This window comes from Mastigoproctus giganteus, chromosome 7 (genome assembly GCF_048544385.1).
Source record: "Mastigoproctus giganteus isolate SK-2022 chromosome 7, ASM4854438v1, whole genome shotgun sequence".
Lineage (NCBI taxonomy): Eukaryota > Metazoa > Arthropoda > Arachnida > Uropygi > Thelyphonidae > Mastigoproctus > Mastigoproctus giganteus.
This window is the reverse complement of record NC_143581.1, coordinates 218,067,349-218,083,930: the sequence shown is the minus strand read 5'-3', so window position 1 is coordinate 218,083,930 and position 16,582 is coordinate 218,067,349. Positions and strand designations below refer to the sequence as shown.

The 16,582-nt window shown below is 36.3% G+C and overlaps 1 protein-coding gene across 2 annotated transcripts; it reads right to left on the bottom strand.

Moving 5' to 3' along the window:
- Positions 1 to 7,270: 7,270 nt before the first annotated feature.
- On the bottom strand, positions 7,271 to 14,955 carry LOC150083687 (terminal nucleotidyltransferase 5C-like). 2 transcript variants are annotated; one of them, XM_090377436.1, is made up of 2 exons: positions 14,642 to 14,955; positions 7,271 to 8,531 (listed from the first exon to the last, which is right to left on the bottom strand). In XM_090377436.1, exons 1-2 carry the CDS (start codon positions 14,672 to 14,674, stop codon positions 7,323 to 7,325), a joined length of 1,242 nt encoding a protein of 413 aa, XP_090233562.1. In that variant the 5' UTR covers positions 14,675 to 14,955; the 3' UTR covers positions 7,271 to 7,322. The 2 variants fall into 2 exon arrangements, with proteins under 2 accessions (XP_090233562.1, XP_090233563.1); XM_090377437.1 differs by lacking the exon at positions 14,642 to 14,955 and adding an exon at positions 12,735 to 12,770.
- Between the last annotated feature and the right edge of the window lie 1,627 nt (positions 14,956 to 16,582).

The following is a 16,582-nucleotide window of genomic DNA, read 5'->3' as shown; positions in this document are numbered from 1 at the left end:
GATTTGGAAGAGTAAAAATTTGGAACAGTTACTGAGCTACGCAGAACAATTTTTTTGTGATCTATAATGACCTTTCATAGACATAACGAAGATCGTTAACAGAAATTTCCTCAACGTTGGGAGGTGTTCCATTCTAACAGAACTAAATTGTATATTTTACAAAGCAACACCAGTCAACACTTTTTTTAAACATTAGAATATGCACTGGATGTAGTTCTCTATTTCAATATTTAAGAATAAATTAATGTTCATTTAGCATACATTGGTCTGCAGCTGGTGAAGTTTTTCTTTATTTTGTACAGCATACATGTTGATTATATGAAACTGCGACGTACTGGAAGGAAACAAATAACTTTCAAAAGGACATCTACTTAAGAATAAAATGCTTACGTCGAGTCGTGAAATTGTACTCTGCGAGATTCTCATTTTTCATTTTGTCTCCGATTATGAGCAAAGATATGGACCCTAAATTAGAATCATAGGTCACTCGCAACTCAGGTTCTGGTGAGAAAAATTCCTTTTCGAGATGCTATAGTGTTTTTAATGGGCATGGAAAACGTGGTATGCCTTCACTTTCCCAAGATCACTAGCACGAAGAGGAGCTATTATTCTTGACCTTTACTGCTATTGTTTCAAATGTCCCATTTCTGAGGAGTACTTTGAAATAAAAGTGTGCGCGCGTCACTCTGTAACATCCAACTACAGCCGCTTCTGGTTTCCTAGGTTACCACGAACTGACACATGACATGTTGTCTATTAGCAAAATATCTTTGTAGCACTGAAGCAAACGGTATATTGGTACTGATCGTTAATACCTATTTAAAAAAAATTAAATTTCTCATCATTGCAACACATTTTATATAAACGAAGTTATTTTCAGATTATGCAATTCATTTTTTTTTTAACACCACCAGAACATATGTATTAATGCGCCCTCTACCATCATATCACACTATTTTCTTTACCCGTATAACAAAGATATTAAATTATGTATCAATACATATTTTAAAAATATAAAAAGGGTGGTTTTAAACTCAGTTTCAGGCTGTATCATACCTGAAAGTGAAAGCCCGATTGCAGCAGTGTTGTCACTTTTACATAAAATAAATGTAAAATAAAATATATATATATATAAAAAAAAAGTGTTTATTGTCCCAGTTCTTCCATAAAAACGCATACATGAATTAATATAACGGTAAATGCGCCCTCTACCACCATATCATTATTAAAAAATATTAATATTTTTTGTATGTCAGAAGATTACAAAAAGTTTAAACAGTTATGATAGGCTTTACTTTAGTGTCAACTTAGGATGAAATGCTAGTCATATTCACACAAGCGAACTGGATCACGCGGAAGGTTTCTGTATTGGTTTTGAAAAATTTCTTCGCCTCTCCAAATTGTACCAGCTCTCAATTACACATTCTTAAAAAAAGTTCTGATGCATAGTTCCACAAGCACTTAAACAGTTTGCGCAAAGGAGTGGATTAAGGAGCCAAAGACTAGCAAAAGATTATCAAATATGATGTAGAGGTAAAATCGGCGACCGGTATCTGGAAACCAAGGGGCATAGCTGGTTTCGGAGTCTCCTTTATTTTGTTATAGCTATAACAATTTAAGAAACTTTAAAGGGTCATCTGCGTTGGGGCATTGCCTGTAGCGCACTTCCTCCTGTTTGCATGGCCCTATGTATACGACAGACTTTTTTTAAAAAAGTTTTTGACTGCAGCGTGGGTATAGAATATTTCTCCAATTATTAAATTACATGCTATGCCTGAGAGCTAAGCAGGGCATGTTTCTACCTACTCCAAATTGCGTGCTAACTATATATTCCTGTTAAGCACGAACAGGTGGCATTCCAACGAAGTGGTGTTTGAACCACAATCTGACCGTTCAGTAGCTTTGAAAGAGTACCACAACGATAGAGGATCATGTGACCCTAATTGGCTGTTTGTACGTTTTGTTCACCCTTTACTCCAATGACAATGCAGTAACAAAAAAAGAACCAAGGTCAGCCATTGTCACCAGACAATTTACGGAAGCAGCGACTGCAAGGGATCGGTAACGAGAACTGCCGCTGACGTGCATTTACTGAAATTTTATTCATCTGAATTTCTATTCTTGTTTTAAAGATAAGGAAAAACTTTCAGCAACAAGGAAGCACTCGTAATGAACATTACGAGTGCTTCCTTGATTGAAAGATCATACATCGAATTACAATGTGACATTTTTAATATGGCCTAACAGCCATACAAGCAAGGAACTTTCTGGTGCACATGTATTATGGATGCATAGAAGGGCACTCGTAATATATTGGCGAGGACAAAATGGTAGTCTTAGCAAGAAAGGCTTTACAACTGCAAATTGCAGCGTCTGGTGACTAGGCAGGATGGTTGCAGGGCAGATGTGCGGAAGTTCGGACAGCGGGTGGTTAATTGCCGGAACAAATGTCCATTTCTAGTGGGTAGTTTGAATAAATTTGAGGAAGACCTAGACAAATTTGAGGACAGGCGATACGGGAAGGTTTTTTTTTTTTGTGATGCTGCATAAGCTTGCTTTCTTGTTACATGCCACTAAATATTGATTTTTTTAAAAAAATTCCTATCCTACATCAGAACTAGGCCCCTGAGGCTGGCTGAGATGGGCTATTGCGAGTCGGCTTCGATAGTTCCCCTATAGGCATTAAGGCAGTACTATGTGCGACGAGTAATTGGAAAGCGACATTATTTGTCCCTAATGGATAGTTTGCTTTACAGAGCAAAAAGCAGGTCTTCCTGTTGATGTCCTATCAACACGACTCGAACCCAGTGGCCACACGATTCTTGTCCAAATTTCCGTAATGACAAAATACAGTAGGCAGCGGAGTGTTTGTCCAGAAACAAGATTAGCTAATCACGGTTTCGTCTCAAATACAGTGAAACACGCAAGGCTTATAAATATGGTATTGAACATTATCGGGAGCAATATATTTGTTGCCATGTAAATTTAACGTTTGAAGCCACTTGTCATTAAATTTTCAATAAGTACCATGGCTTACTTTAATTCGCCTTTATCCCTTACTAGTAAGGGATATTATGGTAAGATCCAGTGGCGTAGCTACCATGTAGGCAGGCAAGGCAATTGCCTCCGGGCCCGGAGTTTTTGGCTGTCTCCTGTTTTTTGCAGTTTTCAGTAATTAAGTAGGGGCCCCGAAAAAGGGTAGCTACGCTACTGGTAAGATCACTACATTCAGAAAAGCTATTAAGTAGGGGCCCCGAAAAAGGGTAGCTACGCTACTGGTAAGATCACTACATTCAGAAAAGCTAACAGAAACTAGCTAAGTGAAGCATAGCATCTCCTAATGAATTCATGACAGGTGACAACGAATGACATTTATTCTATACACTGTATAAGATCCGTTTATTCTTCAGAACGACCACAAGCTAGGAGTTTACAATTAATAATTTTAATTGAATAAAAATGACGTGGTCAAATGAGTTTGACACGTCATTTTTAACAGTGGTAAGGCTAAATTTACGATTTAGTAAGTCCTCACTGAGGAAGGTGCGCTTACATGGAAAAGTAGCGCAATGCTTCGATAAGTTCAAACTCGCCTTGACCTTTTTCTCAAAGGTGAAGGAAATTTGTAAAAACCCAAATCGTGTGTGGTTTTAGTGTTGAATAAAGACACCAGTTAGATCAGAAAAATAGTTTATTCAAGTTTTAGACATCGTTACATCATTTATAAAGGAAATTGCATGCTTTAAGTGTGCAGGTCAGTGTTTGGTCACCAACTGAACGACTTCAAACTGGTTATATAAGGACTAAAAAAATCCCCCCCCCCCTCCCAGGGATTACAAACAAATGTGCTTCCACCCTGACAAGCAACATGAACAACACTAAGCTTTTTTTTATATACACACACATTTAACAAGTATTGCTGGACAAACTAGCCCTTTTCACAACCTGAGGTTTAATTTACATTACGGTGCAGGCTGAAATGAGTATAGAGAAAGAATTATCACATCAGATTAATTAGCCTGGATACATATACACACAAAATAATACAAAGGATTACAATTTAATATATAATTATGCTGATACCCCCGAAGACGTCAAACTTAAATTTGACTACAGTATCCAAAAGACTAGCATTAATTATGGCATAAATTGAGGAAGCAACCCAGCTATTCAAGCACTGAATTGTTTCACTTGATAAACGTTTTTCATTCAACATCCTTGCGAGATTATTACTCGCACATTTGAGCATAGCATAAATGGAGGGCAACCCGACAGTCATCCACAAGCGTTTGTCACTAGAGGAATACATACGTTGGTAGTTAAAACAATCTTAAATATTTGCCTTTTACTCTAGTTCTGTTTTACAACACGTCCAAAAGTACAGACAACTTGAATGTTAATTTTCTGATCATTCGAAATTCTTTAAAAATTTTAAGAATACTTTTTACTATTTGATTAAACCTTCTAAGAGAGGGGTTTTAAAGTTCCACGCCAATTACTCCACTGCAATCTTCCGAGAATCGATCCTCAGCTATTCAAAGCTTAAATTATCAGAATTCGGCAAGTATTCATATTGGTAATGCAGTAGTCACCTGAGCATAGACTACGGGTTGGTTCATTGGTCGTGCGTGACACTGACAACTATACAGGTAGTGATAGTAGATTCCTGCGCCACTTAGTCACACTCAATGTATTGCTATATATTTCAGATTATTTATTCCCGGCTTATCGGTTAGATAAATTTGAAGTAAATAAGAACACTTCGAATAGCAACAACTGCTTTGCTCAGGATGCAACTTAAAACCAAAATATTAAGTAATACATTGCTGCAGTATATAACTAGTCACGCAGTTGTATACGTAGTGTATCCGTGTACACTGCACGACTCAATTTATCTTGATATTAAGATTGTATTGTTTGCTTTTGGCAGCCTGCGTAACCAATGAACAACCCGTCAATTCTATACCTAGTTCACATTTACGCGTCTACTAATGAAAACAGAATTTAAGTCCAAAGGCAATATCCATTTAAGTTACATGATTGCTATCCTCTATACAAAGTTAGAAATCGTTTTCTTTCCATTTTAAAAGTCCATCCATTCTAAAGACTTACTAACTACCGGAAAAAGTACACACGTATGTAATAGTAAAAAAATTTATGACAACCTCGATTAGAAATAATATCAATGCTCAAAATCAAATATTTTCACTTGTTCAAGCAACAGAGTGGCTTTGTACTGAAGAAAATATTAAGAATCTTCACTAGTGATAGCATTTCCTTCACCCTCAGGTTAAGGGAACAAGCTGAATAGATTTTCTACTTTAACTCATTACTGTAATCTTTCATATGCATATCTAGCTTTATATTGTTTTTAAACTGACCCGTATTCAGTTCGCCACAAGGGAAATGGGGGGGGGAAGAAAGGGGTTCGTTACAAACTTGTCTCGCCACAGGTAAAAGTACATCAGCTTGTTATGAAACGCTGCTTTCCGATCTGTTTACCGTAACATGTCGGCCTCGACCGTGCTGCTCGGCCAGGTCCACAGATGGAGTTTGTTTTTCTAGCCTATTATATTTATGCTTAACGAGAGAGGCTGCAGAAGGTGGTGGTGGGGGGGGAGATTTTAAAATTTAATCATTGGGAAATAATGCTGCATACTGGCTTGCACGTGAGAAGTATTAAAAGAAAGGTAGAGAGGTGGGTTAAGCCTACACTTTTCGATCACCACTAATCCATTGATAGTCTTGCAATATCAAACTTAAAAATATTGACATTTCGTTGGCCTGGCTGTCAACAAAATCAGGTTATATAATTGAAAATCTGAGTTTACGTAATGGAACAAAAAGTGTAAAAAACATTATCTTAGCATAAAGCATAACCTCCCTCAATGATATGATGGCATGGCATAGATATCGTATCTTTTTAGAACGGTTTTTCGGCGAAAGGGAGAGAAACGATAAACAAGATTGGAAGAATAAGGAAATAAGTTTATAGCAGACTACTTATTCTTAATTTAAATGTTTTATTAAATTAAAGTCTAAATAGCGCCTTTGGGAAACTAGTTAAGAGTTTTACTGTAATTAAGATTTATTCAGTACATTACTTGATTTAAATAAAAATTTAAGTCAGTAAATTTTTTTTAGAGAGCAGAATCGTCCACATACTTTTAACAGTGTTGAAATCTATACAGATTCTATTTGAGATATTTTTTTTCTAAATTAAGTTTTTGAAAAATTAAAAAAAAAAAAAAAAAATACGGCAAGGTTAGAGGTTCGAGTTAAAGCAATTTCTGAATAGTCAAATAGTTTGCAAGTCCTGTCATTCTCTCATTGGTTAGGCGTTTAACTTTGATTTATGTCGTATGGAAACTCCTCGAAATTCCACAAGTGTTGAAAATATTGTGTTTCAACTTTCTGTGAATTTAAACGACATTCCAACTTCAGTACAAAAACCAAGCTACAGTTACGTGACAAGAATTAAGTGTTTCAAATTTCATAGCAGCACTACTGACTACAACTGAAAAGTATCAAGCAGAAAGAAACTCCTTTTAAGCGAAACCCATTTTCTTGATAGGCAAACAGAGGCTTTGATCGAGCCAATTTAAATTGTACTCGGATTATATTTCAATAATGCACGAGTATATTTTTAAAGGTTACATCCAACATTAAGCCTCACGATTTATTTAAAATCGCATTTGAGTATTGTAGTTATGGATAAAGAAAGCCTATTACTAAAAATAAAAGGACAATATTCATTCAAACTGAGAACAAGCTTATTTACTTTTACTTTCAGCAATTTTCTTTCCCCGATGCAGTCCCTCAAGGTTAGGACTGCTCCCCACATTATTTGCTTCCCCTACTAACTATATATAAGAATGCGTGGAGTATACACAGTTGTATTATTACAGCTTAAGAAGTAGATCAAAACCTAAACATTAATTACTTTTAAAACCATGATGTATATACAACAATCTTAACGATAATACGTTAAAATGAAACCAACATTACTTGAAAAATAAATCGACGAACCACACTTTATACCTCCTATTAGATCCATTTGAATGATTAGGAATGCAACAGTTTTTGCTTGGAAATTCATATCGCAGCTGCAATACGACATATAGGAGGAATGTATGAAACACTTCATTAAAAACAAATCACTGTCACTGAATTACTTTAGTTGTATTCTTAACATTTTTTTTTTTTGTATTTTATTATTTTTTTGAAGCCATCATGGATGGATGATACTTCGACTTACCAGTTTGAATTTATCAACCCACCCCCCTCTCCTCGCCAACAGCTGAGAACATCCCCTCCCACACTCACGCACAGGTCATCCATCTGCAGTGACACTGACTGCATGCTGGAGGGTGAGTGGGAGCATATGGTGTGTAAAAAAAGCTGTTGCCGTATAAGAACTGTTGTGCAGAAGACGTCGAATCGAACTCCTTGGACATTATTTGCTCTTCATAATAGATCTCGCAGGCAAGTTCTTGTATGAGGTTGAGGGTCTGCCGCCGTTCGTGGCCCATGAGACACACAGTACTCTCATCAACCACACTATAAAGGATCATCAGATAGTCACACTTACTGTGGTCATCGCCGATGAAGTGATTGACCAAATAACTTTCTAGTTTTTGACGCTGCTGATCGATGTCATTGAAATCGATGAAGAACCGTGAACACATATACCTCTCCAGATTCTTGATGTGTTCTGGAGATGCTGGCTTGTAATCGCGCACCAAAAGATTACAGTATTTCAATAAGCCTCCCCCTCTTATTTCTTCGGGATTGCGAGTGGCGATCAGTTTCTTGTGAAGATGATAAAGCGCTTCTCTGAAGTTACCATAGACACTTTCACCAACCACTGTTGGATAGAAATTTTCATCCATGGGCATTTCTGCACAATCGTAGAAGAGAAGTAAGGAGTCTAATATTATTTGGAAAGAATCAACACTGAACTCGAATTGCCGGCGCATCGTGTTGACGAATTTCAACTCCACGTTGCGACCACAGTTGTTATTGAGCGAGATAAGACTCCACCGATCGTTGTCAGTTACTTTCACCATTTTGTGAACGTACGCTTCTTTTAGACTGCAATTACTAATACGCTTCCGGTTGGTTCCTTCAGGTAAAAAGTCCAGAAGCGAGCCTAGCACGGCAGCTTTAACTCTGTCGAAGCTCTTCTGAGTTGACAAGTCGACGGCAAAAATCAAGTCCAGATCATTATAAGGAGATGTATCGGGACACAGTACATGACTTGCTGCACCACCATTAAGCCTGATATCTGTCACTGTCATCGAGTCTTCTTTCAGCTTTTCCTTCACCACCCGCACCAAGTCTTTCAGTTTCACCTCTAGGGTAGGGAAGTTGCCTCGGCCGTGGATTGGAACGACCTCGTCCATAACACTGTCCAGCCTTTCCACCTGTTCGTAGCTGAGGACGGCAAAACGCACGGAATCGTCTGCTGACGCTTGACGTTCCATTCTCGAAGATTTCCAAGTCGGAGGAACACTCTTCAGTTTTTTAAACTATATGGATTGTTGAAAGAATAATAAAAAAAAAATTACAAATAATGCAAACACATTTTTCGCTAATAGCTAAACGCACTATCACGAACAACTGAACACTAAAACTGTGACGGCTTCACTTTATGGCGGTAGTTTTAACCACCAGTCAGTGTAGTCATCCGCCTTCCGGACTTATATCATACTATGTACATTTTTCCCCCAATTCACTTTAATTTACATAAAAAAATCCAAGAACCCAATAACAATACTTTAATCTAGTATATTAATGTAACAGAGTTAAAACTTAATCAAAATTATGATCTAAACTGAAAGAAGTAATTTTAATAAGAGGGATTATTTTTTTCCATTAGTACGTATCCGCTGTAGCCTGAACATGTAGGAGTGAATGGGACTCGCTGTGATTGGAACATTAGGTTACTAGGCAACGCGGCACGTGCCACTACAAGTAGTTTTTCCTACATGTGAATACGTCTGCCCCGTTGATTCTTTGAAGAAAGAGAACGCACAAGCGAAGAAGCAGTTTTCTTTTCTTTTTTTTTTCTCTTTAAATTTCTCCCTACGCAATAAAGAAAGTGATTATTTTGCTGGCTGGTACAGATCTCGCATCTAAAAGCAGTATACGTCTGAAAGAATTTTCTTTCTTGCTATTTAAAGAAAAGCGTTCGTTCAGTTTGCTTTTTTACATATTTAAAGTGACGAATATAGCGACCTCTCAATGTAACTGCGCATGAGTTGCCTATGCCTCTCCAATTCTATTTCTGACCTACTGCCCCAGCAAATAATTCATCCGTTGAACCTAATGTATACGGTTGATGCTCTGTCGTTTCTTCCACCGGTACTATTGATCGCCAAAAGCCGCTTAGTACAGCTGCTGGATAAGCATGACCTTGAAATCATTCTCGGTTTCCCTGTAAGGGTGTCTACTGCACCTGCACACAGCAACCAGTTTTACATGGTAAATTATTAATTCTTCGTAGATTCAGCTTATTAGGTTGTTACTGGTGCTCTTTCATGCGATTTATGAACACGGCAGATACCAATATTGCATCGATGTGCATTATATGGTTGTCCGAACATGTCTCCTTAAAATGAACTCTGGGTTGTTAGAATCGGTGGTTAATACAATATTAAAGCTCTATCATCAATCGTACCTGCAATTTGAGGAAAGCGTCATTTACTGTTATTTCCTAATTGTTCTGTTAAATTCTTAATCTTTTCATTGAACCATAACAGTATGGTTCAATGAAGAGTATATATATCTGCATAAAATTACTGCCAACATGGCTGAAAAATTTCCGAATCCAGGTAGACTTCTTTGGGATCTCCTGCACACATGCTATAATTTAAAGACGTTCAAGATTTCAAGAAAATCAGTGGCATTCCTAATAGCCAGCGTCAATGCTGACATTGCGGACTACCCAACAGGGACTGCCTCAAAGGTCAAGATTTAGGTTCTTTCTACAACAATATCACATTTAGGATTGCTTTTCTTAGCGTGCACCACCATCGGAGAGAATATCCATATATGGTAATCAGCTTTTATCTGCAAAATTAGTCAGTAATCAATAGTATAATTTGCCTAATACCAAGATAACAACTTAATAACACAGTCCTTATAGACTCCGTGCAAGGCATTAAGTGGAAATTAATAAGTAAATCATCCTCAGTTTATTTTACAACCTGTCTCGGAAGAGCCATTTATAGCAACTTATCTTGAGAACGGAATCCCAGGGCCGATCTGAAATGATCACACATCAACTGCAATTTTATTTAAACTGAACGTGCCATTTTGTAGGAAATTTATCTTTTTTTTGGGATATCAATAAATCATTTAATTTGCAAATACGTGTAGTCTGTAGATCTTTAGTAGAAATGAGATACTTGGAATACGAGTCCTCATGACTGCTACAATACATGCAAATTGAGTGAATCTTTTTTTTTTTTTTTTTTTGCAGTTCTTTTAAGGAGTGACGCCAAACACGAAATGTTGAAACCTATATCTTCAGGACTATCTCGAATCCAGCACCTGTTGTTATAGTTTCACATCAGCAATCCTTCCTTTGTCAGCGTTTATTTGATCGGTCTTGTATGCATCATCGGTTTTGACAAGTTTGGCAAAAGACACGGGAGTCCTCATCGAAGCGAGTCTAGCCGATATGTGTCATCCATAATGGAACTATTATTTTGTCCTTTCCTCGGGCGCATTATTTCAGATTTCCAACAAAGGGAGCTGTCAGCTTGCAACGCCACCATTTTTAGTGTATCCTGAAGGCGTTGAGCATGTCACACACCATCGATTGCTATTATCAACATCATACGAACGTAAAGAAATGCCAAGTTTTTTCGCCATCTTTTTAAGTCAGCATCCCGTCCCTTTCTCCCAGGGGTGCCACTACAAACAGGAGAGAAATACCTCGAATAAAAAGGTAGAGCAACGTTCTTCCGCCTGCCAAGCGACACTCCAATCAATAAGTGTTTCATTTCTTGCAACGTCCCACATCACGAGAGAGATGTGCGGAGCTATGTGCGTGCGCGTAGCAAAAGTTGCCATAGATCAATAGCAGCTGTTTGTTCACCAGTCTGCATTACCTTGTCACGTGATTGCATCTGTCGATATCCCTAAAGACTGACGAATATCACAAGAACGCCAGCATGCAAATAGTTCTTCAACTATCTGGGCTATGTGTGCCATGTAGAGGTCGATGGCGTTCTCAGTTAGCAAAATATCGCAGCATTTCAGTATGCTTTCCAGCACTCCCAATTTCTTACTCAAGCAAGGGCATCGAAGTCAGGTTTTTATTCCCTTAGTCTTATTAAGTATTATTCCCTTAGCCTTTAATTTTCATTTACAGTTGTTGAAGTCATTATTTCAGGTACATTTTTTTAAATTAATAGTAGCATTTTTGAAATCACATTCACGCTATTAACTAACTGGATCATTTCAAGACGTTATTGTTGTATTAAAATTAAATACCAATTCATAATACCATCCCAAAGTCTTAGTCAACTATAAATAGACCATTTTGCATTTCATAAAAACTTTTTTATATACTCTTATTATACATAAGTATTAACTTATGCTATGCCATACATTTAAATATTTTATGTTTTTTTTTTTTTTTTTCTCGAATACAGTATATTTCGGAATAAAATGGCAAAAACTGGGCCGAGCAAGTTCTTCGTTCATAATATAAATAAAATAAAAAAAGTACTGGAATTAAATGTGAAATATAATAGTCGTATAATTAATAGTCGCAAATCTTACTTTTTAAGCAGTACGGGAAATAAGTAATGTGTACAAATTCGTATAGTTAAGGATATACCGTAAACATCCCTATCTGATAAAAGTAGATGGCGTATGGGTCATGTGGAGTTTCCTATGAATTTCAAAAAATAATAATAACCAATGAAATAATTAAAAAATATTATGTAACAAACTAAACGTAATGTCAGTTAGTCATAAAAAGAGTATTAGTATTTTTTGGTGGGGGAGGGGATCAAATATCTTAGGATGTCAGTATTTCTGTAGTATTACAGGATATGCATTGGATCGAAAGTATTAGCGAAATACAGATGCAGGTCACTTCCTAAAACAGCTTGGAATCACTAAACTAGATCTAAAAAAAAAAAAAATTATGTAAATATATAATCGTATAGCAAAAAATACAACTACTACTTTGTCAACACTGTACTCGAAAAGATCCACCTGATGAATTTAAGGCGAGTGTATGAGGATAGAGGGAGAATAAGAATTGAAGTATCTGAGATTATCTGAATTGAATCCAGAATAAAACTGCAATATAACATTCCCGGTAAAACAAAATGTTTCTTATCACAAGAGTGAGAAGATTTAAATTTTATTATTAATCTAATTCAGCGATTCTCAACATTTTTAGGAAGCGGTCTGTTTTTTAACCATCACTGTAGTATGTGGCATATTTTACCAATATCTGCGATATACTGATATACAGAAATGAAACTCAATATCTTTCACGACATATTGAGTAAAACGCCAAGCTGTTTGCTAACAGCATAATATATTCTTCTCGGCTTTTTTATCATTTCTATTTCTATCATTTCTTCAACATTTTTAAAAAAAAATGAAGGAATTTTCTCTCTTGGAGATCTGCCATTTTATTAACTAATTCATTAAGTGGGAGGAAGTACAAAATCGAAAATGAACTCAAAATAGACAGTACTTACCGATTAGATCAGAATCAGTTAGTGTGAAATACCAACATATGGACACTTTATAAAGCGCAAATATTTTGACGTAAACAAAGTAAATCGGTGCTGCCCTCTAGTGCTCAAATTCAAAACCTTTCAGAAATGCATTTGTTTTTTTGTTTTTTTAGTGTAGCTCGAATAAAATCAAAGTTCCCTTCTTTGACCCTCCCCCTAATATATAAGTAATGACATTTTCATGTAACTGAGGGGTAGCACTCTAAAGGAGAAATAGTTTCCAAACCAGTCAATACTTTAATATGATGGAAACACGTGCAGTACGTACACCATAGTTACAGCACTTATGCTAATGAAAACTTACTAGAAACATTTTTTTTTTTTTTTTTTGATGATGATGATGAAATTTAGGCGAATGTTACTAGAGTTATCGATGTTTTAAGCTTAAAAAACATCTGGATTTAACTCGGTTCGATTACAATGACATTGCCTACTTTTATTATTATTATTAATTGTGGCCATTAATAATAAAAATATCAATTGGCCGGAAAATTGTAGTTCCAAAATAAAGCATCACTACTGAATGAATATCCAAATTGAATCATCTATTTAAAATGGCAATTAAGGACCAAAATAGCAACAACAGTATCCGATGTTCTTTCCATTTCTTGGAGCAAAGAGCTACCAAGATTATCTTGTTAAGTTCTGATAATCCTTCACAGCTGACAATGCGCTCAATAAGCGATGTTCTCCAAGGGCTAAATCTTTCTGCTCAGCTGCTATATCAAATGATTACAGAAATAATGATTGCGATATTTTTTTCAGGTCCTACCGATCCTGATCTAATCGACAGAAATTGATATAACGAAGGTCAGCTGTCTAGAAGTCGCAGTTATATTCGGCTACATCGTACATCCATCAGACTGCTAGGAAACATGAAAAAAAAAAAAAAAAAAAAACCTGCAGTTTTTTTTTTTTTTTTTTCAAGTTTATTCCAATGGACATACGGTCGCGAAGTTATTTGAAAAATCCACAAATCCTATTTGAAAAACCCACAAATCTCACCGGTGGGAGCACCGTACTATATTCATTTTATACTGTAAATTCCAGTATGAGCAGCATAAAATTAATTCATACAAGAATATGAGCTCAGAAAAAACAAAAACGGACAAGACTGGGCATGTTTCAAAATAATCACACATGAAAGTAGAAAGCGAAAAATCGTGACTAATATACAGAAAAACAATCTTCTGAATTTAACAGTTTAATGAAAGGGTCGTGAAATAAAATGTGTGTCACACCTTACAGATAATGCTGCACCCGGACTTAGAAGAGACCGATAAGGTCTGAAAGAAACAAGTGTATACAGGATATGTGACGGAACATTGGACATACAAGGGTCAAGAGATTAGTGTACGTAGACCTCGGAGTTCACAGTTTCCTAAAAGCAACTGACAAGGGTGAGTAACCCCCAAAGCCTTTCTGTTTTTGTTGCGCCTAAAACTCACCTAACATATTGAAAATGTAGTTATTCTTAATTTTTTTAAATTAAATTTGTTTTTCTTATTCAGATAACGCTTAATTTGTTATAGTTTGGTTTTGTTTATGTTTAGTTATAAGCACGATTTTGAACATACTGGAAGGGGATAACTTATGAAATAGCACGGTGGAATTTTATAGCGTATAAATGGTATTTATAAAATGAAGATTTAAAAACAAGGTGCTGTCTAAGAGTTTTTCTTTTATACTATTGTAAAGACTATTCCTACAATGATACAAAATAAAAATTAGAAGATAAAATGCTACACATCGACTATTTCCCGGTATTAACAATTTTTGCGGTTAATTTCTATCATCTACTGAAATCAGAAGCTTTAGAGTAGTTGGTAGCTTAAGACCATCTTAAAACTACTCGTAAATATACTTACCCGAGCAGCGTTCATTATTTTCCTGCTTTCCATCTGTTGGTTTTCGGAAGCAAATTGCTTCACGGTATGATCCTTATTGGAACACTTCACAATACGATATGGCGTTTGTGGAAAAGAGCAGAACACTTAATAATTCTTCTTGGTGGTATGGAACTTGACGATTAGATGTTTACTCACCACTGCGTCTCAGTGACCAATGTCGCTCCCATATTACTAGAAAATTCTGTGACACCGGTTGCCAATGTCCAGTAAATATCGCGTGCAGATGTCCAGTGATTTTTATTGAAACTAAGCTTAGCACCTGACGTAGTCATCATGGGCACGTGGGTGACTGCACCTCACCCAATCACAAGCATGCGTCCGTTGCCCGTGGTTAGAATGAAGTTGTAGTGGTAACTATGGTTACGGCGTCTTGACGTTGCTTGACGTCAACGTAGACGTAAGGAGTACGTTTGAAACAGAGGGTGAATGGTTGCGGGGTAGTGGCGGGACTGTGTAGTGGTTGTTAATTGTAGTCTGGTCCTTTGTACGCTTTTGTGTAGTACACTTTTGAAGTAGTAGCAGAACTAATAAAAGAAAGATATTCGTATATAATCTTATAAACTGCTCTTTTTTTAAAAAACTGCCCATTGATGACATTCATTAAAAGCAGAAAAATCTGATTAATCTTTAATTCAAAAGTCTTTAATTCATCCCCCTAACTGGAACACTATCCGATGAGTTCCCATTCATTCATTTTTTAATTTTTTTTTTTTTTTTTTTTCATTTATTGAGTAAAGCGGCCCCTAGCCAAAATCTGGCAAATTTGGCCCGATGAGTAGTACCCAATCGGACAATGTCTTGTCTAAGAAACGGGATTTATATCTACAAATGTCTTTACTCAATATCACGAAGCAACTTACGTGCAGCCGTTGAACCGAATTCGATTCTCAATTGATTTCTAAATTTATTGAATACAAGTCACATTTGTTTATTCACAAACTCGTGGGTTTACTCCTTTGGTATTTTTTCTGTTCTTTGGCATTTTATCAGTGTTCCAAGGATTTCCCTAATGTCCCTCTCCCTCTTTTACCAAGTATTATTTTCTAATGTCCCCTTCATGGAAATAAACAATTTTTTCCTATATAAAACTAGTGTAATATTTACCGAATATGAGTTATTTCGAGAATATTTTGACAGTGTATTTATGAACTATTCTCTGTTCTACTTAAAAAAAAAAAAAAAACTTGAGAGAAATTCATTGATACAAGTATTATAGATCGCATTATAGATTTATATGTTTATATCGTAACAACAGAAATATCATTTGTAGTTAACAAAATGTATGTTTTTATTTATAATATAATGTGTATTTATAACAAAAATATACATAAACGAAATAAATTTTATATTATACAATTATATTTATTTTAAGCAAGCGATTCCAATGTGTGCTCTGAGATCGAAGTGTCTCAGCTGGTTTACAAACGTTGAGTACACCGCCCCAGCCATCAGTGTGACAAACCAAATTCGTCCACAATTTCTAAAACGCTCTAAGTGGTCCGAGAAAGGGTGTGCTGATTATGGACCTGCTACAGAGGCGTCTAGAGCCGCCAGTCTTATGGGACAAACAACCACACTTTCCCCCCCAGTACCTGATGTCAATGCACAATGGAAAAATATAAACAGGACTAGCCTACTCAAGGTTATTCACTAGCCTTCCGCGCTACTGCTACCAGAGGACAGAGCCTAGCGATCGAACTTGAACCTCTCCTTAAGACAAACGATAGCCTCCATACGAAAGCAATCGTTTGTCAAAAAATCTTACTAATACCAAGTGACTTGAAACATTTTACTGTCCAGTCTGGAGATGCATGCGGCTGGAATGTAAACAGCGTACAGTCATTTTTGTCCTACGGACCGTCCCTCTTGAAAACTCCCACTGCAGTTCAATGTAATTAT

Excerpts from the sequence above, each read along its gene's own strand:
- LOC150083687 (XM_090377436.1), bottom strand. The coding sequence starts at position 14,674 with ATGGAAAGCAGGAAAATAATGAACGCTGCTCGG. Across the intron at positions 8,532-14,641 it reads AAATAATGAACGCTGCTCGG|TTTAAAAAACTGAAGAGTGT; the intron begins GTAAGTATATTT and ends CAATCCATATAG.